General features: G+C 40.9%; 2 protein-coding genes across 4 annotated transcripts; both read left to right on the top strand.

The window, feature by feature from the left end:
- The first annotated feature begins 1,986 nt into the window (after positions 1-1,986).
- On the top strand, positions 1,987-16,707 carry HTATSF1 (HIV-1 Tat specific factor 1). The gene is made up of 9 exons (XM_010715413.4): positions 1,987-2,434; positions 6,449-6,653; positions 6,973-7,020; positions 7,618-7,772; positions 8,843-9,006; positions 10,634-10,733; positions 11,203-11,292; positions 11,803-11,940; positions 12,319-16,707. The coding sequence occupies exons 1-9, from the start codon at positions 2,267-2,269 to the stop codon at positions 12,601-12,603; spliced, it is 1,353 nt and encodes a 450-aa protein (XP_010713715.2). The 5' UTR covers positions 1,987-2,266; the 3' UTR covers positions 12,604-16,707.
- A 368-nt stretch (positions 16,708-17,075) lies between these two features.
- On the top strand, positions 17,076-24,563 carry VGLL1 (vestigial like family member 1). Of its 3 annotated transcripts, none has more exons than XM_010715208.4 (5): positions 17,076-18,612; positions 20,334-20,572; positions 21,131-21,547; positions 23,078-23,137; positions 23,833-24,563. In XM_010715208.4, the coding sequence occupies exons 2-5, from the start codon at positions 20,353-20,355 to the stop codon at positions 23,871-23,873; spliced, it is 738 nt and encodes a 245-aa protein (XP_010713510.1). In that variant the 5' UTR covers positions 17,076-18,612; positions 20,334-20,352; the 3' UTR covers positions 23,874-24,563. The 3 variants fall into 3 exon arrangements, with proteins under 3 accessions (XP_010713510.1, XP_019473696.1, XP_085086661.1); XM_019618151.3 differs by having other exon boundaries at positions 20,334-20,563; XM_085230535.1 differs by lacking the exon at positions 17,076-18,612 and adding an exon at positions 18,619-19,126.
- The last annotated feature ends 1,848 nt before the right edge of the window (positions 24,564-26,411 follow it).

Here is a 26,411-nt window from a genome sequence, read left to right on the forward strand (position 1 = left end):
AAAAAAGAAAGAAAGAAAGAAAGAAAAATTACTGGTTTTCAGCTGAATTAGCTCCCTGAGCTGGCTCACTGTGCAGTTGTTACTTAAAATGAAGAGAACAGATGGCGGTGACAAGGTAAGAAGCTACTGGATGTCAACTATTCTGCAGTAGCTGCCTTCATGCATGGTGTTCTCTGTGGGAAGTGCAAAGGAATCTGAGGTAGATTGTCCTCATATCTGCAGAAGCATACAGACCAGACTTACCGTGAAGGAACTGATGTTCGGTATCTAGATAACCCTGCTGCAAGCAATCATGCTCTTAATTCTAGCAGTTTGTGAGGATTAAATTTGAATGTCCCACTCCCCAGAATGCTCGGATGACTTGCTTTAGGCAGAGCTACAGTGAAAGTGCTCTCCAATCCTCCCGCCACAGCTATGCCAATCTGTAAAATATCTCTTGCATACCAAAAGAAGGAATTTGAATTTTTAAGTTTACTGTTAAGCACTCAAGCAGGAAAAAAAAAAAAAAAAAAAAAAAAAAAAAGGAGCTTATATACTAGCACTTCGTTAAAGTGAAATGCAAAACACTTGGGAAATCTGTAACATGAGGACACAGAGTTCACTACATTTACCCAGGCTATAAATGTGAAAAACTCTGCAAATATCAGATTAGAGATCTAAGACTTAAATTGTAGAGCTCTTAGAGCATTTAAGGCTGTGATTATCATACTCCCAAATATATTCCAATTTAAACCTTGCAAATAAATACTTAGGCCTATTAAACTCTTTCTCTTCATGTTACCACCTAAGAGTGGAAAAGGAACCAGTGGGCATCAAACCTCAGCAGCTGACTCACTGATTATTTTTTCCCCCAAACATCAATACAGGCTGCTCTGATTTACTGATGTCCCATACAAAGGACAGTAAGCTGACCTACATTTAGATCAATTTTATTTTTCAAGTAAGCACAACTGACAACAAGCCTCCCATATACCCAACTAAAAACAAGCTATTTCAGAGCTGATAGAAACGCCTCTTAAGCTATCAGATCATAAGCGATAATACAACTTTTGGATGATTATCGGAACAGCCCTGCCAAGAGAAAATTCTTGAAGCATGAAAGTAGCCATTAACTAGGCTGGGTGTTCTTTGTGTAACAGCCAAAGATTACTGAAAGTCTCTATTTATATCCAAAGCAATTTTATCTGGCTGTCTGTTGACCAGCCAGCTAGCTATGTCGGTCACTCCCTCCTGCGCTTCAGACGCTCAGAATTGTGTCTTTGATTTTATTATCATTCCAGTCTGTCTGACAGCACAGATATATATATCCACAGAATACTTATTTCCAGAACACTTCTGCACAGAGCGTCATTTTTCTGAGTGAAAAAGATTGCTTTGCCACTGCATCACCTGGCAGCCTGCCCTGCAGCTTCCACAGAGCAGTAACACTGCCATCAAACACACCTGCACTGCCCCAACGCCTGCACTTTAAAGCAAAGGTTAAGCTCTGCAAAATGAAGCATAAGCAGCAGGCTTCTTCACCCTCCAAATAAACACCTCTAAATATACCCCTTAGCAAGTAAATTTGCTATTGGCGTAGATCTACCCAGATTGCAGTGAAAACCTGTCGATGGCACCAAGGGAAGCCCCGTTATGAGAACCGATTCAAGTAAGTCGTTGGTGCCCGAGGAAAGGCACCAACGCACGGAGTGCTACGGTGCTTCACCCACGCAGACTTTATTTCATCCCGGGAGTAAAACGGCCGCAGCTCCCACGCCAGGCCTGCTCAAGTACCACTGCTGCCCACAGCGGCTCTCGGGAACGCCAACCTCCCGCCCGGGCACCGCCTAAGGCGCCGTCACTGCTGGGCTCGGCCCGCCCCCACGACTAAACCCCGCCTCTTCCGCGCGCGGCCGCCGCTCCGAGGAGGGTGAAACCACGCTGCCTTCCCGTTGGCTCCGCGGATCTCCTCGTGACCTGCCATCCTGCGTCTCATTGGCTGAGATGAAGGAAGGAGCTCCTCGCGCGGGCTGGGGGCTACTTCCGCTCCTGCGCGCTGCAAGGCCCGGGGTCGGTCACCGGCGGCGCGGGGCTGAGCGGGCGGTGCGTGCCCACCGCTGTCGCCCGCGCGTGCCCGTGGATCCCCGCGCGCTCCCGGCCCCGCCGCTCTGAGGGGCGGGGCGAGCAGCGCCTCAGTCGGCAGCGCGGGCGAGTAGGCCCGGGTACGTAGGCCCGGAGCGGCCATCTATCTTCTCTCTCAGCGCCGAGGCCCGCCGACCGGGCCAGGATGAGCGGCGAGGATGGCAACGAGGAGTTCTACCGGCAGCTGCAGCTCCAGCAGCAGTACGAGGCCGAGCGCGGCGGCGAGGGCGAGGCCGACCCCTTCACCTACGTGGACCCGGCCGACGGGGCCGCCTACGAGTGGGACCGGGAGAAGAAGGCCTGGTTCCCCAAGGTGCGTCCCCCCGCCGTGGCCGTGCGGGGCGGCGGCTCTGAATGGAGCTGCCTTTGATGCTTCTGATTTAGTGTTACTTTCAATTCTTGTCGTGGTACCTGCGGCAATCTTTGTCTTGCTAGTCGAAGTGGAGCAGTGGAATGGCCATTATGGAGGCCCAGATGAAAAATAACGAAATGCATTCGTTTTCTCTTTTATTATTATCTGAAAGCTATGCAAATGTAAAGATTTCTTCCCTTCCCTGTGATCTTGCACTTGAAAGTTAAGCGTATTTGACCACAGAGATTTTGTACAGACCAGAAACATTACAGTTTCCTTTATTTCTTAATTTTTTCAAACATTCAGAATATTTGATGAATTTAGAGTTTAATGTGGTCAACCAGTCTACTGATCTGCAGGTAGAATGCTGTTGTTCCTATGTAACTGTGAGAGGTAACTACTTCACTTACAAGTATTGAACTGCTTTATAATGTATATTTGGTAAATCTGCTATGCTGGTTTGCATTTGTGACCATGAATTTGTGAATCTGAGTGAGAATGAAACCAATTATGTGATGCTTGTGTGTGTATAAAACTAGCAGTACATCCGTGCTGCACATGGCTTACAGAGGGCTAAAACTGTGTGAAAAATCTGGGCTGCCAAAGTGGAGCAGCAGAGAAGTGAGTATCCCTGGCTCTCTGGGGAGGGTTGCATTCAGTAGGCGCAGTGCATTCTGAAGGATTCTCCTCCCCTCACTCCTCTTTCTTTCCCTCTTTCTCACGTATTTTCTGTCTTTTTCTCTCAGGACTGTTAATCTTTCCTAAAATGCCTTTCTTATCTCACGTTAAAGATTGGGTGGTTGATTGTTTTTGAGAAGCTTGATCCAGCTGATAGCTGTAAATATTTAACTTGAGCTACTAGTAACCTGAATTAAGGGCTATACTGGTTTCTGATGTGAGGCATATCTTAGCTTTTGAGGTCCTTCTCTCAAGTTTGGAGAAATGATGTAAGAACAGAAAAGTTCATTAATAAATATGATTCACAGTAGAAGTTAATAAATAATCCTAGTGCAGTTCTGTGTTATAGGTAGGTCAGTGAGCTAGATGTTATCATATCTCAGGTTACTTTGTTTGGTTGAAGATCTGTAGGCTAGTATGGTGAGTGCTTCTCCACTTTGGGAACTTCACTACTATGTGTTTCAAAGCCTGGAGTTGATATTAGCTGAAAGAGTTCCTCAGAAAAAAATTGGAAAGATGCAGTTACTTCTATTATTTAATAATTTTTCTTTCAGTGGCACTATATCAATAGGTACCACCTTTTGATTGATCTTCACAGAGACAGCACAAAGCCTTTTATTGAATTCATCAGCTGTCCATGCTTGCTATGGAAAAACAGCTGTGGGATGTTTTCTGTAAGCCTAAAGTATCTGTTCTTCATTTGGATAATTAATTCCTTTCCACTTCAGTGTAATTAGTAGTTAATTATATGGTAGTATGTCTTGTAGTATTGTGTTTCTTTTCTTATAAGCTTAAGTGCCCCAAACTGTACAACAGTGGGCATGGATGTAGAAGTGATCTCTTATTCAGGCTGTTTGCTACCAGAACTGGGTTGAATCCCCAAACCTGTATAGAACCATAGAATCACCAGGATTGGAAAAGAGCTCTGAGGTCATCCAGTCCAACCATCCACCTACCACCAATATCTCCCCACTGAACCGCATCCCTTCGTACAACATCTAAACGCTTCTTGAACATGTTTAATTTGTTTATGCTTGCAAGAAGATATTTAAAAGTGAAATAGTTGTAATGGCGTAAGCAGTAGCGTGATCACATGTAATGGAAGAAAGATCTTTGATATTGACTGCTAAAACATGACAGTCTGGTGCGTAGTAGGTCATATGCTAAGAATAAATCTAGCTTTACATAAGAATGTGGGTCCCTCAAAGTTGGAAATGGTATTGCTGGATAGAAGTGGCTCCTTGCTGGAGGTTTTATCACTAACTTCTCTGATGAAAATGAATAATACTGTTCACCAAATAACTTAACAGCTTTTTAATTCTCTGGATTTCACCAAGTGTGAAACTTAAGAACGCTCAGGTTGCATTTGACACAAGCAGTCCTTATTTGAACGCTTTTTTTCTGTCCTCTAAAAATCATTGTACTCCTTGTTATTGACACTGTTATGCTGTGCTGTAAGAGCAGCTGCTTGTGCTCCTAGCAGAGGAGTGCTGCCAGTGCAGGAGCTGTGTCATGCTACACTTCTAAGTAATGTGGAGCTCCACAGCATTTTGCATTATTCATGGCAAGCCTGTTATTGTCAACTTGGTGTATTTTTGTCAAAAATAAAGGCTTGAAATGTTGAGCTTCAAATCACTGTGGAAGATATGAGAGTGCATTATCACTGCTGACACTTGCTGCTGTCCACTGTGTCGCTGTGTTACAGTAGCTTGTTGGAAGGGAGTTTTGTTCCATTTGAATACAGACGAAGCAAGTACAGTACAGGTCAAAGGTTAGGACACGGGAAAAAACATTTCAGTGTGTACCTTCAAAAAGTACTTTATTGTGCAGTGGTGCTCATGAAATCAGCTATGATATATTATCTCTGAATGTACTGGGGCTATTCCAGATACACGTATAGACTGTGAGAAGAATTCCTTGAGGGCAGCTCTGCCGAGGGGTCCCTGCAGATGAAAAACTTAACATGAACCAGCACTGTGTGCTTGCAGCCCAGAAGGCCAGCAGTAACCTGTGCTACATCAGAATAAGGGTGGCAGCAGGATGAGGGAGCTGATTGATTGTCCCCCTCTGCTCTGTGCTCGTGAGGCCCCATCAGAAGTACTGTGTCCAGGTTTGGGACCCCAGCTCAGGAGAGATGTGGAAACACAAGGACCATCAGAGGGCTGGAGGACCTCTCCTATGAAGACAGATTGAGGGAGCCGGGCTTGTTCAGCCTGGAGGAGTCTCTGGGGAGACCTGTAACCAGCCTTCCAGTACATGAAGGGAACTTTTCAGTGGGAGAAAAATCAAAAAAAAAAATCTGCATGTGTAGATAGTGACAGGACAAAGGGGAATAGTTTTTAACTGAAAAAGGGGAGATTTTTCACTGGGATCTGGGAGGAGAGTGAGGTGCTAGCACAGGCTGCCTAGAGAAGTTGTAGATGCCCCATCCTTGGTCAAGGCCTGGTTGGTTGGGGCCCTGGGCAACCTGATCTAGTGCCTGATTTAGTGGTTGGCAACCCTGCACATGGCAGGAGAGTTGGAGCTATATCATCTTTGAGGTCACTTCTAACTCAAGCCATTCCGTGGTTCTGTGCTGATCTCTTTGCCTGTTTTTGCTAGTGACTAGTTCTAAAATTTACTTGGCTGAAAGTACTGGTATCGTTTGTAGTTCATTTGTTCCCTGTCTTTAAAAGATAGACATTAGCTGATCTTACACGTTATCCAATTAGAATCTTTTTCTAGAAAAAAAGTGAGCTAATTATTCATCTATTAGCAGAACATGAAGTTGAATATACAGCCTGATAAACAGTGTGTCAGTAGACAGCTCTGTGCAAGTGCAATATTTATTGCCTGTCACCACAAATATATTTCATCTCTGTAAATGTTTCTGTGAAAAAACGGATGCCTACAAATGTTGGTCATCCATCATCTTTGGGTAAGCTGTTGGCTTACTGTCAGTGTCACTTTATCTCTTCAATGTGGTAAGGAGTGCTTGCCTTCTGTCCTTGAAGCAATTCCAGTTTAAGTTGAAAGCAGAAAGCTTTGCTTGAAAAAGGCAGAACGTGCGAAATGTTTGTTTAAAAGCTTTGTGCTGTGTGCATTGATGTGTGAATGTAGTTGAGGAAATACCTGAATTCATAGTTCTTGCTGTCCATATGGCTTTTTACAAAGATGATTCGTTACTTTCTGCGGTGATGGGTTGAAAAATGACCACAATTAAGAAGATAATTTCCAAAATATTAACACTAAAATACTTTCAAATGTTAATTTGTAATTCTTAGAATTTTTTGTTTTAATTTTCTCATTTAATTTCAGATAACAGAAGATTTCCTGGCAACATATCACGCTAACTATGGCTTCAATGCAGATGAAACAGATAGTTCATCTGCTTCTGGCACAGCAACTGAAAATAAGCTACCACTGAGTTCTAAGACATCAGAAACACAACCATCAGCAAATGAGAAAGGACCAAAACAAACAGAACCAAAACAAAAAACAGAAAAACGGAAACTTGAGCCAGGTAAGTGATGAAGAGTTTCTGTCTATGTAGGCTTCAACTGCATAGAACTAAATGGAAACTGTCAGTTGTTCAGTATGACCATGAAAATCAAATGTGTCTGTTATTCTGAAGTTTTTTGAAGTGATTTCAAACAAGTATGGTACTTCATGGGTATCTCTCTAAGGCTGTATATAAGGAGAAAAAGAAAATTGAGGCTTCTCCTTCCCTCTTACAAATCTGAGAGAACATGAACATCAGAAATATATCACCATGTGATTCCATGTTTAATATATTGGTGTGACTGAATTCAAACTGTTGTTTTTCTGTTTTTGTTTTTTAGGATGGTTTCACGTTGAAGAAGACAGAAACACGAATGTTTATGTGACTGGTAAGTATTACCACATTTAGGTCGAAGTAAGTGAATCTTCTAAGGAAAATTGTGTTTGTCTCACTGACTTCTAATATTATGCTCAGTCTGCCATTTGCAATTGCTTAACCTTGTTTTTGACTTCATAATACCTTCATGACCTTTTCAATTGCATTTGTTGGGAAGTAATCTAAGTGACATCTATGCTTTTACCTTTTAAATGTGATATTCTGTGAGATGTAGCAGCCAAGCCCATAAACTGTCATGCTTTCTTTCATTCTTTTTTTTTTTATTGTTCTTAGTAAGAAGAACAACTCCTCCAAACTCAAAAGGCATAGGATAAAGAGAACATACTAGAGATTAGGGAACACATAAATGTCACTATATTCTAAATTTATTTAGAAATAAAAATGTCAGTGGAATAATGCTTGTAAGGTAATAGCAAAAATATTGGTTCCAAAGGCATTGATTTATTATTTTGTATGTAAAATTTTGCCAAGTTTCCTATTTTTCATTTAAATAAACACTTTTTTTTTTCCTTCACTCATGAGATTTAAAAATAAGAAATAAAAAGTTGAGTGAATGTACTCAATCCTTCTATTTTAACGTACCTGACAGGTTTACCACCAGACATTACAAAGGATGAATTTGTTCAAGTCATGTCGAAAGGTGGGATCATTATGCGAGATCCTCAGACAGAAGAGCACAAAATCAAACTTTACAAAGATAAGGAAGGAAATCTCAAAGGAGATGGCCTCTGCTGCTACCTAAAGGTCAGTGGTGCACTGAAATACTGTATTCCTTCCTGCTGAAGGCCACAGTTTCAAATGGATTTCAAAAGATTTTTGAAGTATCTGAAGTATAACATAGAACATACATGTCTGTTTTGAGCTGATGCATGTGTAGTTCTGGAATCACTGTCCGTGCATCCCATTTGTTTTCCCCTTATCCAGCTCCCTAATGAAAATGTCCATTAATACCTGAACATACTCAGAAGTATTCCTGTCTTAGGTGTCAGTGGTTATGGTGTGAAACAGGGAACCTCTTCATGTTCCACTAGAAAAATTTGTGTCCATGTGGCTGGAAACGCAAACTAGGAGATGAAAAGGAATACAGTGTAGCTGTGTATTTACAGCCCTTAACTGAGAACTGTTTTAAGTTCAGACCTTGATTTCAGAAATGTTCTTGTTCCCTATATTCATCTATAAAAGTTTGGGTTGCAGTAGTATTTCCTTCATGTTTTTCAGCTGTGGATCATTTGGAAAGTTAGTTGTATGCCACTACAGTCTGCTTTAACTCTACAAGAAGCACCAGGCAGTACTAAGCAGCTACCTCGTAATCTGCATGCTAGCTTTGTGATTTAGTAGTTAGAGCTGCTTAGTGCACAAGCATAAATACAGTGTTTACTATGATTAACTTCTAGGAAAACGTTTTAAATGGCTGAACAGCCTAAATGTCAGCTGCTCTTGGAGAGGTGCTGCAATATATACAGAAAGTCAAGCACCTGTTCTTTTTTTTTTTTTTTTTTCTTGCTTTTATCAGTTTGCTTGAGTGTGGGGAGTAGTTTTAATGGCACTTAATTGAAATATAAGCAATTGCTTTTCGGAGCATTGATCTGCTACAACAGTGGTGAAGAAGTACTTGTTTTACTTTGATTTAAAAACCACTGCCAGTTGTGTGTATTTCAGTGGTGGCTCTTTTTAGTTAGGGCTAAAGAAGAGATCTGGCATTATGGCTTTCAATATCAGAGAATTGATTCTTAGCACAACATTCTTAATTATATCTTATTGGATTAATTGCAGTGTGATTTTTAAGCTTGTGCTCTCTTTCTGTTTTCACATAGAGAGAATCAGTTCAACTTGCTTTGAGGCTTCTGGATGAGGCAGAAATTAGAGGCTATAAATTGCATGTTGAAGTTGCAAAATTTCAACTCAAGGGGGAGTATGATGCAAGCAAGAAGAAGAAGAAGTGCAAAGACTACAAGAAGAAGTTGTCTCAACAGCAGAAGTTTGTATTTTTCTTTTTCTTTCTGTAAAATATTGCTTGAATTCATAGCACTATTAAAGTGTTGCTTTTTTCAGATTAAATGCTAAGAGTTGTACAATTCACCTGACAGTGAAACAGTGTAAATAATACATTTGAAGGGAAGGAGTTTCTATGTTAATTGTTGACTTAATAAGCTTCGTGATTACCGAATTAAAATAATACATAGGAAACCAAGTTTCTTTCAGTTATACAAGAAATATTACATCTCAGGGGAGTTAAGACTTCTTTTTTTCCCAGAGTGTGAGAGTGGGTGAGTTCTGTGGTCCTAAGCTTACTTCATAAGGTAATAATTCTACATACATATACTGTTGATATGGTATTTTACTCACTGCAAATGGTGAGAGATGCTAGCTTTCTTAGCAGCAAATGTTAACGTATCTCTGTAGATTCCCACAGCTTTATGGTATGTGCCATTTTGCATTTTTTTAATCGTACATGTATGCATTGGGCTTATCTTTTAATAATTGTTTTTCTGCATTTTGAAAGAATGTGAGAATTAAAAAGAAGAAGAAAGTTTTGAATGCATAGGACTCTTATTTTAATGTAAGCAGCATTCCACTAAACACTTCGAGTAGTAATGCCAGTATATGTTGTCACAGTTCAAGTGAGCAGTGTCTCCTTGACATCTGACCAGTTAAGAATAAAAGCAGTTTGAAATGTTTGTGCCTCAGATACGTTGGCACCCCTTGTTTTAAATTGTCTCCAGTGTTGAGAGGGGAAAACTATGAAAACAGCATTTGACAGCAATTTGGATGAATAAACAATTTGAGTTCTGTAGTCATTCGGCTGTTTTGATTCTGTCTTACACAAATTGACTTCAGATGGTATTCCTTTTGGGTTGAAGATCATAATTTACTTTCAAAGCAACTTTCTTTGGAAATCCGAGTTTTCTTCAGCTCATGTAGCAGATAAAAGGAGGAATTTAAAGATTTTTTTTTTCCTTAAATATAAAATTTTGAGATTTAGAATTGCAAATAAATTTTTCTTTTTTTCTTTGGTAGTAGGATACGAAATATTCTTGAAGAAAAGCCTATTTTTATCAGAAAGCAAAGTCATAGAAAAGATACCCAAACCTAGCAGTGCAATTCAGAGTCATAGTCTCTGTATGCTGTGGAACAAAATATATTTCATAGCAATCTCTCTGTAAGACCCAAGGAATTCTTGCATGATTGTATAAATATGAGCACCAAAATTTTACCAAGGGGAAAAGTGGACTTCTTTCTTACAAAATCTTACAAAAGATGTTGTTATTGGTGATGGATGGTTTCTGAATCTGAGTTGATATGAAAGAGGAATTAAATATAAAGGGGTTTTTTTTTGCTGTTTAGAAAAGTGCTCTGAATCTTTTTCTTAAAGTAACTTAGATCTCTGTGGGTGTTTAAGTACCTTAAAACCTTAACTGCTTTGTAGGAGAAATGGTAAAATTGGATTCTTAACTGCGTTTAAGAAAAAATTAACTTTGTCAAAATACATGTTTTTCTTGATGTATTCTAAGAAATGCCAAATTAATGATTTTTTTTCAACAAATACTTGTAGAAACTGAAGAGAGCCGCAACAATATCTTCTTACTGTTGCTTCATTTCATTAGACAGCTGGATTGGAGGCCTGAGAAGAAAGACGGCGCAGCTCGAATGCGACATGAACGCATCGTTATTATCAGGAATATGTTTCACCCAAAGGACTTTGAGGTACAAAGATGCAATTTGCTCCTGTAGGTTATGCTATTATAGTTAATGCTGAATGTCATGCCATGTTTTTTCAAAGTAAATGAGAAACAAATGAAACTTACCACTTGGGCGGGATTCTGCTTGTTACAAGCATTTGCTTAAAATTCATGGAGCTGTTTCCAAAAATCCAAGTGCAGAGATGTTGATAAGAATAAGTTTTGCAAATCATCTTTTTCACAGAGTGTATCCTGCCAGTATTTCATTCTGGGATGAAAATAAGAGTCCACAGTAATTATGTGAAGGATGAAGAAGCCAGCACAAAACAACCTTATTAATAAGTTTACTTTGAGTAATTGTACTCAAATGAGGGCTGTGAACTTACAGTGGCTTTGAAAATAAAGTGTAACACTTGATTTATGAACATGTAATAGTTTGATAAATTAATTCCAAAAGTTGCTTAAATTAATCCATGTTAAATTAATCATTGCAGGAGGATCCCTTAGTGCTAAATGAGATCAGGGAAGATCTACGCACAGAATGTGAAAAGTTTGGTCAAGTAAAGAAGGTTCTCATATTTGATGTAAGTATTTCTAGATGGCTATGTTGGCAGAATTGATGTAATGTGTAGATGTATGAAGTACATAAGATTACTTCAATATGAGTGAAGCACTGTCACGTTTTCATGGATTTATTTCATGAAAAGTTGACCTCATCTTTCAATATTAGCTGTTTCAGAAATGAATTTGTAAACACTTCTCTCTACACTGATTAAAGTAGACAGTCTAGCTTTTCCTTATAACTTGGATACGTGCTACAAGTTTGGAAGTTTATAAATCAATTCCTTTGTAGCTAAACCAGCTGAAACATTTGTTTGCTATGTTCAGAAATTCTGCTCTGTGTAAGAAAAAAAAAAAATAGAGTCTCAAGCAGTAGAACAAAATGTGTGAACGTGCAACTTGTTTTAAAAAACAAGATGATATATGTTCAGGATGGAGCAATATCCGGAGTGATTTTGTAAGGCAAGCTAAAAGATGATAGAATAGATACACTATATTTGGAGTACTATTAAACAAAGCTTTTCTCTTTACAGCGACACCCTGACGGCGTAGCTTCTGTGTCGTTTAAGGAAGCGACAGAAGCTGATCTGTGCAAACTAACTCTAAATGGAAGATGGTTTGGTGGCCGTCAGCTCAGTGCTGAAACGTGGGATGGTGTAACAGATTATCAGGTAGTCTTTCACAGTTCTATTTCCTGAAATTCTTATTCTATGTCTATTAATTTGAGCAAATGCTTGTTGTCCCCCTCCCCGTCCCCCTCCTCATGTCCCTCTATTGTCCCATCTTGCTTCTGCACAAAAATTGCTACAGCCTTAAATATTCAATTTGGGGGAAAAAAATGTAAAGGACCTGTTTGTTCTTCAAAAATGTGTATTAGAGATGCAAACATAGAGGATTATTCACTGGATGTACAGATAATTAGTTCACAGGTCCTGCAGAAGTCTTGAGGTGTTACTGCAATATAAAGTTCACGTAACTTTCTCTGTATTAATGTATTCACTTTTACATGTGTAACTTCAGAGTGACATGTTTAAACATGTCTTTGATAGGTGGAGGAGACTGCAAGAGAAAGGGAAGAAAGGCTGAAGGTATGGGGATCATTTTTAGAGGATCCTGATGCAAAGGAACAGCAAACTACATCTGATTCAGATTCCACAACGAGTAGCGTTAAAGTCCCTGAAAGCAGCCAACCTTCCAAAGTTAATGATACATCCAAGGAGGATGTAAATAATGAAGGCCATAAGAAGGAGAATAATGGTGAGGGCGTTAATGAAGATGGTGCTCCATCCACAGACAGCAGCCTTGCAGGCAGTGATGCTGAAGCAGATACATAACGTTTCCATTGCTTTATGAAAGCATGGTTTTTAGGGTGATGTTTGAGTTGATCCCTTTCTTTCAGGGTTACTGCAGACAACGTTCATGTGAATATATGCATTATTAGAAATGTCATCAACTGTGTGCTTTGAAGTTTTCATTAAAAGCGGTATTTAATGAGGTTCTAAAAGTTTATATTAATTGGCTGTTCAGGTAAAGTAACTCAAGTTGCCAAGAATAACAGCAAACTCATCAGGCTTTTTTTGTTCTATTTATGCTTATCAATGTTTCATTATAAGTGTGAAATATGTTCCAACCCTTAAGTTTATGTAACTATATGTAACTTAAAAAATGCAAAGCTATTGCAAGTTTTGTGGATTTTGTCATTATTTTTCCTTGGAACTTGGTATCTTATCCTTAAAGTTATTCTTGTCCTGAATACTTCTCATGATTCTATGGAATGGATGCTGTGATAAGAACAGGGTGAATGCATCAGATATGTTGCTATACATTGAGAAGCAAATAATAGACTGCTATTGATTTGCAAACTTGAAGTGGAGAGCAAACTGAGTGAAGGTGGATAGTTAAATCACAGTATTCAGTAAATTATTTTTCCCTTGTTTATATCTTTGATGCTTAGATTTTCTTTAGGGGCTGGAATTAAGGAGACTAGAAATGCATGAGCACACACATTCTAGATTATAATGAAGTAAAACTGATTTTAAACTCTCATGGTCTGTATACAGTAGATAGGCTTCTGTTTGTTGACTTGGCTTTAATTTTTGTTTTGATGTTAGAGTAAGGGTTTTCTTTTAACTCTGTTAGAATGACTTCAGCATTTAGCCTTCAGTTGCCCTTCAGAGGGTGGTGGGGAGTTCTCCTCTATTTCATAAAATCTAAAGGCTTTTGGCAACTTGAACTACAATTGGTTGTGTACGTGTTAGACTACTTGAACATGCTTTCAAAGAATAATACTATTTTCCATGGGGAAAAAAAGCAAATGTAATGCTAGCTCTATTAGAAATATTCCCAAAAACAAAGATTTAGGCCTTCTATCTTTAGATACCTTAATAAGCAATAGGCTTTAAAAATAACCTTGAGGGAGCCATTTTGATCACAGTCATTTTTCATTTGAAATCCCGTTATTTTGATTCCTAAGAATATGAGCATACAGATTCAGGCACTAATGCTTAAAATACTGGTGCTAAATTCATAGCACGTTGTTCATATGGGTGGCTGCTAGTGCGCATTTGTAAGGAGGCTCTTTAATCTGTATATTTTTTAATTCATATTGGATTGCGAGAAACCGTAGATGTTAATTTTAGGTATATTTCCATCCTGAAGTATTCAGAATAGTCTGAAAGTTGGTATTTTCAAACTTTGTGCTCTGAGATTGCCATCTCTATTTTTTCCAGAAGTCTTTATGGTACCTTGAGGTTTCTATATGTAACCAGTATGTGTGGGTAGTTACAGCAGCCAAGCCATCTAATGTTTAACACTTGTCATTGTGATTCTATTATATCCTTTGGTGACAAAATACCTGTTATTTGAACAAGTATGATGATTTGAGTTCCAGGTTTAAAAATCCAGAAGCTCATTACAGGCTGGCATGACAGATTTCCAATTTTAATGAGATGCATCGTAAGGCAGAACTCTTAACTCTTGCCATCTAAGTAAGGACTCTTTCTCATATTCACAAATGTGTGAATGATGGGTTTAAACAAAAAAAAGTTTGGACAGTTCAGGGAATCTGAAATACTGCTTGGTTTGCAGCTGCCCGTTGGTGGCATATTCCCATTGCATCTCTGGTTTTATTGGTTTTGTGTGGGATTTATTTTGGTTGGTAGCACTGCAGACCTCTGAGGGCTCAAAGCTTTGTCACAAGAAGAGTGTAATTAAATGCAGTATTGCTTTCAGTGCCCCTTTTATCTTCCAGCTTCTAAGCTTCTCTAGTGTTAGATTTGTTAGGCTGTTGTGTTTTGTTTGCTTTTTTAAGAGGTTATTCATACAACACTCGAGGCAGTTTAATCGCCTGTTCAACAGTGGAATTGATATAGGGAAACTTGTCAAATGTATAAATATTGTACAGTTCTATGAAGCCTTATCATCTTATCAAATGTGAAAAACAAGGGTAGTGTTAGTGTTTGAGAAAAACTCTTGGAAAATAAAGAAACATTACTTGTGCAGTAACCTTCCTCTCTCTGATAGATACACAAACTTGATTGGCTTGTTCGAGAAGTCCAATGTGATGTTATTTGCTTCATGTTTTTCTCTAGACTTCACACTGAAGTAGAGCACTGACAAAGACTGAGACTGAATGCTTTACTGGCTTTCCTATGAAGTAGGATTATTAAGAAAATAAAAGCTGTTTTTCCATGAAAATATGTTCTGAAGTGACATTACATTCAAGCTGGTATTTTTCTTTGCTTATTTCTGTTATTCCCCAGTAAAAAGTAAAAATATATTTTTCTAAACTGTTGAGTTCTGGAGGCACTTGATAGTTCACAGAGGGGCTGATACAGCTGTGACTTTCTTTTTAGCATTAAGATTGGTTGGTTTTGGTACTTTTCTAAATGATGCAGGTTTTTATAAATGAGTGAACGCAAAGTTTTGTCACGTTAGTTCAAACTATAATTTTTCAAGTACAATTATGAAAATGATTGTGTAGAACAGTAACGTTTAACAGCATATTTTAGCAAATCAGAAGCAGAACAAACTGAGTTGCTTTTAAAATCTTGCTTTTTTTTTTTTTTTTTCCTGAGCATCATCAGTGGATTGATGAGGGTTTAAAGTGCCCAATGCAATCCTCACTGCTTTTGTTCTTTAATGAAAAATATTTTCTGATGACCACTAAAATGAATCTTTCCTGGGGACGCAGGATTGATTTGGTAATCAGTCTTGCTCATTAGAAGCAACAAAATAATCATTTTTGCTCAATTTCTAATGTTTCCTAGTTTCCATTTGTGTGTACTCTGTGTTTCTTCCTTCATGGCCTTTTAGGGAGAGGTTCATCTTAAGAAAAGTTGTCTTCTTCCCTCTGTATTGTATGAAAACTCTGCCTAGCAGCAGATCGACCCGGTTTACTTGGTAGTCATTGCTGCTTTAAACTAAAGAAAGATTTTTCTGCTAATTCACACAGTGTGACAAATGTGATGTGAAGCCACTTAAACCTACCAGCAGGGAAAGAATACTAATAAATTGATACTCCTTTGCAATTGGGCATAGGTGATCACTTCCTTAACCATGGAATAGCAAATCGATTGCTTAGCTTTGAGGTAGTTTAGTTTACAATCAAATGCTATTTAATGGTTTGCTGTCAAGGTAATTGTACAGAATGATCAGCATTTGTCAGAGTTTACACGCTTCAAGGAGGGTGGCCAAGGTGGACATCTAGGAACAAGGAGCCCAAGCAGAGCAGGCATGTAAGTTGCAGCAGGTTCTCGAATGTTCATATACAGCTGGAAAGAGTGAGTGAGTTTCATTTTGCATCAAAATGTTTATCTGTTTCTCCTGCTGACTTTTTTTTATTACTTCTTTTAATTGAATTTCAGTCCCTCGTACAACTTGCGCTTTGTATAAGGATTGCAATTCACTTAAAATCATTAGTATGTTAAATGCAGTGCATTTTAGCTAAAACATGTCCTAGACATTGTTAAGGTTAATCTATTCACAACTTCAAATATTTAGCTGAAGAAAACTTGAAAGTATTGGATACTTCTCAGAAACCCAGATTTGCCTTAAACTTCCCAGTAAAAATCAGTATCAATACCCTGAATTCTGTGTAATTTAAGCAAGCTTTAATAATAATAAAACAACCCACAAAACGTACCTATAGGTTTTAATCAGATTTTAAAACTACTTTTGTCTGAATTTGAGAAACCATACAGCAGTAAAACGATGTAAGTTGTGTACTTGTATTGATTTGGCTTGTGTGTTTTTCAGTGCTCATTATACAGGGCTTGAAGTCTTACTGTCACAATACTCTGAAAGCTCTGTAAAATATTGATGGAAGTATAAAATCTTTTGCAGCAAATTGTTTTTTTGTTGTTGTAGTTTTTTTGGTTTTTTTTGCTCCTTCTGTAATTTCAAAGTAAACTGTTAGATTAAACTTTTCGGTAAGCTGACTTGGAATTTTCCTTCGAGGTTGTTTTATTTGATAAGTTAAATTGATCGTTTTCAGTTATCTTTTAGAAAACAAACACTTCAAGATATTATATTTGAATAACTTCTAGGCCTGTGGCAGCATCTGGTAATCCCTTGATTTGTCTTCACTTTTGTTTCTTAAAGGGGTTGTGTTTTATACTACCTTTTTAATAAACAAACTCATGAACAAAAAAGTCTTTTCTATGAGTTCTTAGAGAATGTCCTTGTCTCTTTTTTTGTTTTCCCCTCAGTAAAAAAGTCCCATAGCATTTGCTGGGCAGTGATTGCAGTTCATGGTGCTAGAACTGTTAGTATTTAGCTGGGATAGGTTTTTTGTTCCATCTCTGTGGAACAAAACTGATTTGGCTCAGTGCAAATCAGGGACATGATTTAGCAGAGGGCTGTTAGGGTTGTATGGTCAGGTTGTGGTTGAACTCGATGACCTTTAAGGTCTTTTCCAACCTGAGCAATTCTATGATTCTGATTCTTGCATGAAGGCAGAAGGATCAGGAGAACTAACTATGGAAACCATTGGTTATAATTGAGATGGCGTGGTGGTGGGAGCAGGAGGTACTGTAGGACAAGAATTATACTTTTTATTCTCACAATTGAGAATTATTTTATTAAAAACTTGACATTTTGAATGCTAAAATCAAAAAGCATTGGGAAATGTATTGTCTCGATCCCAATGCTAGAAAGGAACAGGAATGGCAATCCCATTTCTACCTAATGTTCTTCAGGTTGCTTGCTGAGTGGCTTTAAACTGATGCCATCTGACAATGGTGTGAGCCCTTTATGCAACCTTAATAGGAAATTCATGACTGACATCTTGAAAAGCTTTAGCAGGGGAAATCTGCTATACTGTAAAACTTAGTTTAGAAAGGGATCCAGGAGTGATTGGGATGCGAGGGTGCTGGACCTGCTGAGACATTGGAAATCCAGTCTGTCTTGCTGTTAAAACTTGTTTGTTGTGAAGGCTGTGTTGACCACAAGACTAAGCACAACCTTGGAAAATCCTGCAGGCTGATAGTTGTTCTAGGACATGGCAGGGCAACAGGTTCACACGTATTGATGCAGAGGGAATTCTAGGGTGCTGTCCTGCCTTCCTCCTGCTTGAGTGAATGACCTCTTAAGGCTCTGAATAAAAGACAGTTTTGTTACCTCTTGGATGACTAGTTTGTCAATGCATTTTTCTAGCAGGAACTTTAATATTTGACTTTAATATAGCATTTCTGGAGTGACTGCAATTTGGTAATTTTAATAAACTTACTAAAGAAAAAAAAAATCCAAACCCGCTTGTTTCTCACGTGTACTGAATAACAATGTTTTCATTTCAGCAGATCCAGGAGGAAAGAAAATAAGAATTGGTCATCCAGTTTATCCAGCGTGCTGATGGATGATCTCTTCCTCCTTGCTGATATTCCCAGTTACACACTCAATGCCATATGTGTAACAGGGAAGTCCTTTCTGACCCTGGCCAAGGTTGGCAGGTTGGCTCTTGGCCATAACTTGTTCATCACTTTATTCTGAACTCCTCTGAAGCCCGGGCACTGTCTTCTTGATTGTGTACACATTGTCACTGGGGGGGGGAAAAAAAAACTATTTACAATCCTATTTTCCTCATTCCTGAAACCTCCTAACCCGGTTGACTTGTTGGAGTGCATTTCATGCATTCTTAGTAGATAGGCTGAAGGAAACGCCTAGTTCAGTCACAGCTAGAGGCTAGAAAGCGTGCGGGGAGTTCATGAACACCACTCGTCTCCTGCAGTCACCGTGGTGTGCATGTAGCTGTCGGGGGGAAGGATTGCACGCCACTGGGCACAGCATGACCACCCCACCTGCAAGACCCCTTACCCGTGTGCCACAGCTCGTCACAGTGAGTTAAGGTATGAGAATTTATTTATTTCAATGTATCTTTGCTGCCTTTCTCAAGTGCTCCTTTATTTGGAAGATACTTAATGAAGGATGGTGTCTGCTTGCTGGGTTGTTGCTCAATGCTTGGGAACTTGGAAATCTTTTGGGTTTTATTTTTAAGTCTGGTTTAGGTGGCATGAAACAGAGAATAAGGAATTCTTCATCTAAAGCCACAGTGATGGGAAATCAATAGTACAAGCAAGGACTTGGAAATGTGAAAAACAAAGTTGGCACCTGTGGTGAGCAGTCAACAACTGCATCTCTTAAGCCTGTTTACCTTGTCTACTGAAGCGCAAATAACTTTGACAATTATTTGCACTGTTAGCCATAATCCACCCATTCTAAAGCAACGTAGGGTTGGTTGAGTCTGTTTCGTCCCACCTATATTTTGACAGCACTTTGTGGCAGGCAGATAAGAAGGATTTCTGCTTTTTTTTTTCGTTTTGGCAGACTTCCTGCTGTGGAAGACAAGAATGGGAAGTTCAGGTAACTAGTTCAGCTGAGTTACATCCAGCTTTCTTATGAGTACTTGTTGGAAAGCACAAGAAGTTTTCACGTTCTAGGGGGCATGATTTAGTAGGTAATTACTGGTGGTAGTTGGACAGTTGGACTAGATGAACTTGGAGGTCTTTTCCAACCTTGGTGATTCTATGATTAAGGGCAATGAGAAATAAATTGATGTTCTTGCTTCAACAGGCTACTATTTTTCCAGTGTTGTAACTGTACTGCTGTCAAAATTCACAAAAGTGTAAGCTGCTACACACCAATAAATGGTGCTAAAGGACCTTACAATTAACATCATAAACTGGTTGACATGTTAATAAAGTGGTACGAAGACAAAATGGCTGTCTTGCCGTGAGCGAGAAACAGGAGAAATGGTCCTCTGAGCCAGACTAATGCTTTTTAAATTGTATGTTGAAGGATGCATCACGGAGCAGTGTAGGAGGAACTGGTTTGGTGCTTGCTGTTGAGATCATCTGATCTTTCTTGGTCCTTTCTCAAGCTGTATGGCAGGTGATGACTTTGCCAAACTTTCACCACTTGGGTTGGAATTTTCCATGGCAAGCGTTGGCCTCCAGATAAACAGCCAGAAAGTTTTGTAACCAAAATTGTGTATTGCTTTCTAGAATCAGGCTGGGGAAAAAAGTAATATCCTTTTGCTTAAAGTTCTTCCAGTTATTTGTCTGAAATATGCTAGCTCCTTGCTCTCCTCATATGCCTTGGGAGGGTAGCTATAAACCAGGAGGAAGGTTTTGGTTTGAACTTTGCTCCAGTTGGGAAAATTTGGTCAATGGCAAAGTTCTGAAAGACTGGTATCCCAATCAGATGGCTGGGGGTGAGTGTTGGGAGTAGGATTGCATTTCCAAACTGGTACCCAACTTGTGTGTGTGTCCTATCCTCACTACTGTGATCAGATGGGTAGAGGCTGGAGCTGGGAAAAGGATGCGGGAGGGCAATAGTAAAAATCTGAAGATGAAGGCTGAGGAACTCGGGGGTTTCATCATGAATCAATAGTTGATGAGAGGGAATTAGGACTAGAAGATGATTGGAAGGAGCAGAAACCCAGAGAGAGATTCTCGTCTCATTGGCAACAATTCCTCTGGCACCACTAATTTCAGGAAGACAGGCTCACCACTGGCTGTGCCATTTAAGATGAAGAGTTCTTCCTGTACCGATCTGTTTCTTTTGGCAGGGGCTGCTGCTTACTGAAAATGGAGGAAACAAGGAAGCTTTCTCCAAAGCCGTGTAAGAGCAAAGAGCCTGTGAAAACAGAATGGGGAGCTCAGAGTGTCGTCTTTACGTATTTCCAAGGAGATATTAACAGCGTGGTGGATGAACATTTCTCTAGAGCTCTGAGCAATGCCAGGAACCCACAAGACCTGAGCACAAAGCACAAGAGCGAGGTGGTCGTCCCGAAGCACGGTGAGCCAGGTGCTGAGCTTTTGCTAAGAAATAGAAGATGAAACATGCTGTGTTTTCTCACATATACTTATGCAACCTTGTTTACAAATAGTTTGGAACTATGTGCAAACAAAACAGCAAAATCATGGTTGCAGAGCCCTGACTTATATCACTGGGACATCCACAGTAAATCCCTGTTTGCTGGGCTGCTTCCCAAACTCTGCATGGTTCCATTGGCAGGACCAGGTCCTCGTTTTCCAGCCAAGAGCCTCCATTGTAGTCAGGTGCATTGAGTGCATTGTGACTTAATTTGTTTTTGCAAAGAGCTATTTGTCTAAGCTTGCAAGTGTTAAAACTCTGCTTGTGCCTGTAAGGAGTGGAGGGGAAGTACTGGTGGTGGTGATTTACCTGCTATTAGTATGAACTGATGTTAAGATAAGCAACACTAAAGTGAATATATGTTTATGTGCAAATGAATGTGCAGTACTGTAGTGTTCCCTTAAAAATGTACTGGAATTTGCCTTGGGGGTGAGGGAGGAAGATGGGAATTGATGGGACTTCAGATGTTTTCTTTCTCTCTTTGAGCAGATAGCATGTCTCCTCACCAGTGGAATTTCTCCTCACATTGCTCCAAAGCATATCCGTCATCCTCCTCTACCAGCATGTCCAACTCTGCTCTGAATTTCCCTGCTGTTGCTATGGCAGGGCAGTACCAGCCAGCAGCTCTGCGTACTCATCCAGCACCGCCTGCAGACCTCTGGCCCTTCCCTTCCCTTGGCACTCCCAGTCTCACCAGCCCTGTGTATCATCATGCCGTGCCTGACCTGCACGTGGTGGATGAATCCATCTCTGACAGGAAATACGGTTCCCTTCTTGGTCTTCTACAACAGGAACGGTGCCTGATGTCCATGCAGGAATGTGCTGTGAAGCAACACTCAAGTTCTACTTGTATGACTGGACCTGCTAGATTACAAAATATAAGCCAAAGTTCAGTTCCTGGGGGAGGTAAGGAAATACTGTCACTTTATTCTTTGATGGCATCTCATGGAAGGAGACAAAATGGTAAAGTCTGTCCTGAGTGTGCTAGAATCTGAGCCATCTTCAGCCCAGCTCATAGAAATGGTTTTCAGTAGATATTCAATGCTGGAATACTCAGGACTGATTAAGAACCACTACCATGCGTTCTCCATGTGCTATCAAGACCTATTGCCTATAGACATCAGGATGGTGGCACCAGTACTCCCACTTATGATTAAAAAAGGGACACTCATGTAAGAGCCCTGAGCCACCAGGCTGACTGTTTAGAGCACAAATTATGCTGTGAACCAAAGGTGTGAAGCTGCAGCCCCTATCAAGAAGGCCAGAGGATTCTCTCCTGCTATGGTCAGTATTATAAGGAGGTATGTGGACAGCAGGGGAGATGGGCAGAGGACTGGTGGCCAGCTTCACCTTGCCCAAAGCTAATTGCTGTCCTTACCCTGTGTGTCAGAAGCTGCGACTTCTCTCTGCAGCACATTCCCCAGCCCTAATGCAATTCATGCAATAGTTGTGAAGACAGTGCTCTCTGTTTTTGGGAAGCTGTCAGTGACCAGACTCCTGCCCATTGCCTGGGTATCCTGTGAGGTCCCAATGCATCGCCCTGCTGGGCTTTCCCATTTGGTAGCTCGATGCTGGGTTCCAAGAAAAAGGGCTGTGAAATTGCTGAGGAAGTCTGCTGGAGACACACAGCATGTCCTACCTGGAGTTTACTTATTCCTAAGGTCTAACTGCCCATGCATGGAAAGGGGAGAGTCTCCATCTGGATTGCAGGTTTTCGGTTCATGATACATACCTAGATGGGTTTAGCTGAGGCTGTGTTTGAGGCTGTGAAATGATAGCTGAATTGCTTTAAGGAAGTTGAGATTTAAGGATTCAATTTCAGAACAAAGCGAGGTGCCCTCTTCCCCCCAGGGGGCAATGTGAGCCCAAGGAGGCCCAGTGCACCAGCTCCTCTGAAACACGAAGATGTTGCATGTAACCAGTGTGAGGAGATGGTGCTAACTGTAGTGGACTTCAGTTCAAAAATTCAGAACAGAATTGAGTTAAAATCATAAAGAAAGATAATGAAGCAGCTCGGTGTCCCCAACCATCTTCAGTAGAAGCGTTTTCTTTCACACCTTTCTGAATATCTGAGGAGCCTCACAACACCACATGTGTAATGCTGTACGTCTGCTTATTGAGCAAACCAAAAAACCAAGCAGATTAGGGACTGGCCATGCCTTTGGCAAGCCCCTGTGATGTATGCATCCAGTCTGGCTGTTGGAGTCCCTGTTTCTTGGCTCTGTTCAATACACTCCTCATTGTGCTGTGTCATGTTTAAGAACAGCTGATATTTATATTTATGGAAGTGTATGTTGCTGTGCCAGACAGCACAGAGCTCCCCAGCACCTGTGCTATAGGCTGGGCTGCAAAAGCACAAGGTTTCTTTAGGAACTGCTGCCTACTTGTAGCTCTATGCCGAATCTCTGCTCATCTCCAGTATTTTCCTTTTTTAAGAGAGGAAAGCCAGCTCTTACCAAGGCTCAGAGAACCCCAGTGCAAGCCATGCCACTGCAGGTGAGTAATGAAATTAACAGGTTTGGAGCAAATTAGTGCTTGCCTATAGAGGACAGCTGCCTTTCTTAGGTACAAGGAATGGAGTCCTTTTTGTGCTTGCTTCTGGACTGCATTTCAAAAGTTTTTTGTTTTTCTCTCCAAAAATGCACACTGCCATCCTGTAACTGGAAAGAGGGAAAACACTTTGTTAAAGTCAGATGTGATTTTCTAACTCCATCTACTCCCATTTTTGTTGTTATAGCATGGGCCTACTGCCTCCCAGTGCACCCATTTGTCATTGCCCTGGATCTCTTGTGCCCCTCTCACCAACAAACCCACCACGCTGCTGGCAGCGTTGTTTGTGGCAATGGGAGACGTGGCTTAGTGGGCATGGTGATGATGGGTTGATGGTTGGACTTGATGATCTTAGTGGTCTTTTCCAACCTTGATGATTGTACAAAATTACTCCCAAAGCATTCAGGCTTCCGCATTTTTCTTGGTCTCCTGAGCTGTGCCCTGTGCTTGGGAGGTTACCCCAGTGCTGCTCCTTGGCCGTGCAATGTTTTGGGGAGAGCTCGGATGGGTCATTCTGGTTATTCTCGTGAGGGCCCTCTTGCATCAGAGGACACCCAAAGGTGCAATTTTGTTTGTGCAACATCCGAGGGGACCGAATGGAGCGTTCTGTTTGACAGCCCTGTTAATGCTGTGTATTTCAGGTATTCAGATTCACGACAGAAGACGGGATTTGTACTTTTAGCCATGGGACATTTCTACTTTATTCCAACAAAGTTCTTGCCGTGAACTGTTCCTATTTGCGACTGTGAATCAAGAAGAAATGAGCTGCAGCTGTTCTCTGCTTTGTCTCTCAGATGAAGAATACTATTTACTGCGTTAGGAATTAAAAATTGCTCTCCGTGTTCAGTAAATATTTCTAATAATTGTGGCATTGAAACTGATGGACTGTGTTTGTTGTGAAGAATCACTGTCTGCTTTATGGCTTTCCACACTTAACCCTCTTTGAAAGGACTTTTAGCACTTTTTAATCACTGTTGATAAGAAGCACAATTATATCACAGAGGGCTGCAATTAGCTGCAGCTGCTTATCTTGATTTGATATCTCTATAGTGTTTAACATTGTTGTAGACCATGGCTTCCATTGCAAAAAACTTCAAGACAACCATGGGCCAGAAAAGCACAATATCATCTTTAGTTTGCCTACATACTGCAGTTTGTAGCCCATTACAGCACCTGGGCAGATATAACTCTTCTTAGTTCATCAGCTGTTTATGGTGCTGGTTAAAAAGTAAAATAAGAAAATCCCACCCTGTATAATAAAAGTGTACTCTAGTGTATACAAGAGCTAGCATATACATGAAAATGCATGCAAGAGGAACCATGTCAACTAAGTGAATAAAAGGTAGGCCAGCATCCTACCGATGTCCTAAAATCCCTTCTGGTTTTGATTTTTCTACAGAATTGCTTTTCTTCTCTTATAGCTTGAGTACCTCTCTGTTTAGTTCTCTCTGTTACTGTGCTGACCGTTTCCAGAACATTAAGGCTACGTGGTTAAATAATCTGACTTCCTCTGTGAGCCACAGCAATGATTTCTGTGCTGCATTCCCTCCATCTCCTCACAGATTTGTGCTGTAATTCCAGTGAAATTATTGCTTTCAAACCTTTGTCTCCCTCTGCCATTTCTCCTAAAAGAAAATGCTTAAATGAATTATCCCTAAGGTCTGGAAAGACATGAAAGAGTATACTTAAATGCTTTTACTTTTTTCTTGGAACAGCTTAGTCCTGTGCGTGTCACAGCTAGAACTATTCGAATTGACTCAAAGTCAGTGTTCCCAGTGAAGTGAGCAAGTTGAGTTGGACAGCACTGGGGGGAGTTATTCAAATGCAAAGATGCGAGGCATCAGTGGTTCTGCCTTGACGTGGGAATGTTTCCATCGCTACAAGGTGTGGTGGTGCCATGTCCTCGTTGTGCCACCATGCAGCAGGTCTGGCGAACAGGAGAACCACCTGGACAGCCCACGGAGAGCCCATCGTACTTATAATTTCTTCCTCTAAATCTGTTTGCGCAGAGCAGAGTGGTTCTTGCTTTTCTGCTTGCATCCATGGTGCTGCCATTGTGCTTGGTGCCAGCAGCTCCATCCCGTTCCGTACGCGTGCTCTTCTGCTCAGGACTTGGCAAACAGCATCGTGCATTCAGCAGTGGCCATCTGCTGCTTCCCACGTTTACTTTCAGTTCCCATTCTGAATGCAGCAGTCACTGTGGTGACGGGAGGAGAAAGGATGTGTGAGCTGCGCCCATCTTCTGCCTCCCTGAGCTCTCAGTGCTGCAGCGACCACTCCAAGGGATGGAGGGGATGTTTTCTGGTAACTCCCAGCACTATCTTCTTTCGTTATGTGCAAATTCACAGCATTCTGCTCCAGCCCAGAGTTATTTTCTCTGTACAGATGGCTTTCTTCCCATTTTTTTTTTCTTTCTGGTGGACAGAAGAAAAGTGAATTGAGTGGAAAGGTACTGAACCTCTTGCCCACCCCGTTTCCAGTTGGCCCAGAGAGCTCTCCTCTGAGTTCTCATGCATTGTTATGCTCAGAGAGTTCCAACAGAAAACTGGTGCACGCTGATGGTGTGGGTGCCTCTGTGGCTGGGGCCTGTTCCTTGTTTCAATGTCACGCAGTCAGAAGGCTGGGTCACCTCGTGGCAGTGCTGCTGTGCAGGCAGCTGGGCTGTGGTTACATTACCCCAATCATGGTTGTGGTTTCTGTGCTGAAGAGATGCACAGATGATGGGGAGGCAATAGCAGGGTCACAGTGTGGTGCTGCTGCTGGGGTTTTTGGGTGACCACTGTGGAGCAGAGCTGGCTGAGATGAGGTGGTCCCCAAAGCATGGCACACAGGGAGGCCTACATCTCCTCCAAGCCACCCATGGTGACCAGTATGCTCCATAGTGTGGATTAGCAGCAGTACTCTCCCCGAGTGTTTGGGCTGTCCCCATGTGTTGGTCTGCACCACTCCATGGGTATCCCAGGTCTCACAATGCAGGGGAAGCGGTACAGACACAGCTAGGCTGGATCTGCCTGCAGAAGAGCCCCAGCTCATGCTCACATCAACACCAAAAGCATGAGAGCATCCTGTGCTTCCGCATCCCCAGCATGGGCTGCCTCAGCATGAGCTGTGCAGCTCTGGGTTTGAGCCTGAATGAGCTGTGTTCTCTCCATCTCCTTGTTCAGCTGGGAGGTGATGAGTGATGGGCACAGCAAGATCAACAGGGTCGAGTTGTATTTCA

Source organism: Meleagris gallopavo, chromosome 9 (genome assembly GCF_905368555.1).
Source record: "Meleagris gallopavo chromosome 9, MGAL_WU_HG_1.1, whole genome shotgun sequence".
Classification (NCBI taxonomy): Eukaryota; Metazoa; Chordata; class Aves; order Galliformes; family Phasianidae; genus Meleagris; species Meleagris gallopavo.

Bases quoted from the DNA above. Each gene is read 5' to 3' on its own strand.
- HTATSF1 (XM_010715413.4), top strand. From the start codon at position 2,267: ATGAGCGGCGAGGATGGCAACGAGGAGTTCTACCGGCAGCTGCAGCTC. The intron at 9,007-10,633 runs GTTTGTATTTTT...TCATTTCATTAG, and splicing joins AAGTTGTCTCAACAGCAGAA to ACAGCTGGATTGGAGGCCTG. The intron at 11,941-12,318 runs GTAGTCTTTCAC...TGTCTTTGATAG, and splicing joins ATGGTGTAACAGATTATCAG to GTGGAGGAGACTGCAAGAGA.
- VGLL1 (XM_010715208.4), top strand. From the start codon at position 20,353: ATGGAGGAAACAAGGAAGCTTTCTCCAAAGCCGTGTAAGAGCAAAGAG. The intron at 21,548-23,077 runs GTAAGGAAATAC...TCCTTTTTTAAG, and splicing joins AAGTTCAGTTCCTGGGGGAG to AGAGGAAAGCCAGCTCTTAC. The intron at 23,138-23,832 runs GTGAGTAATGAA...TGTGTATTTCAG, and splicing joins TGCAAGCCATGCCACTGCAG to GTATTCAGATTCACGACAGA.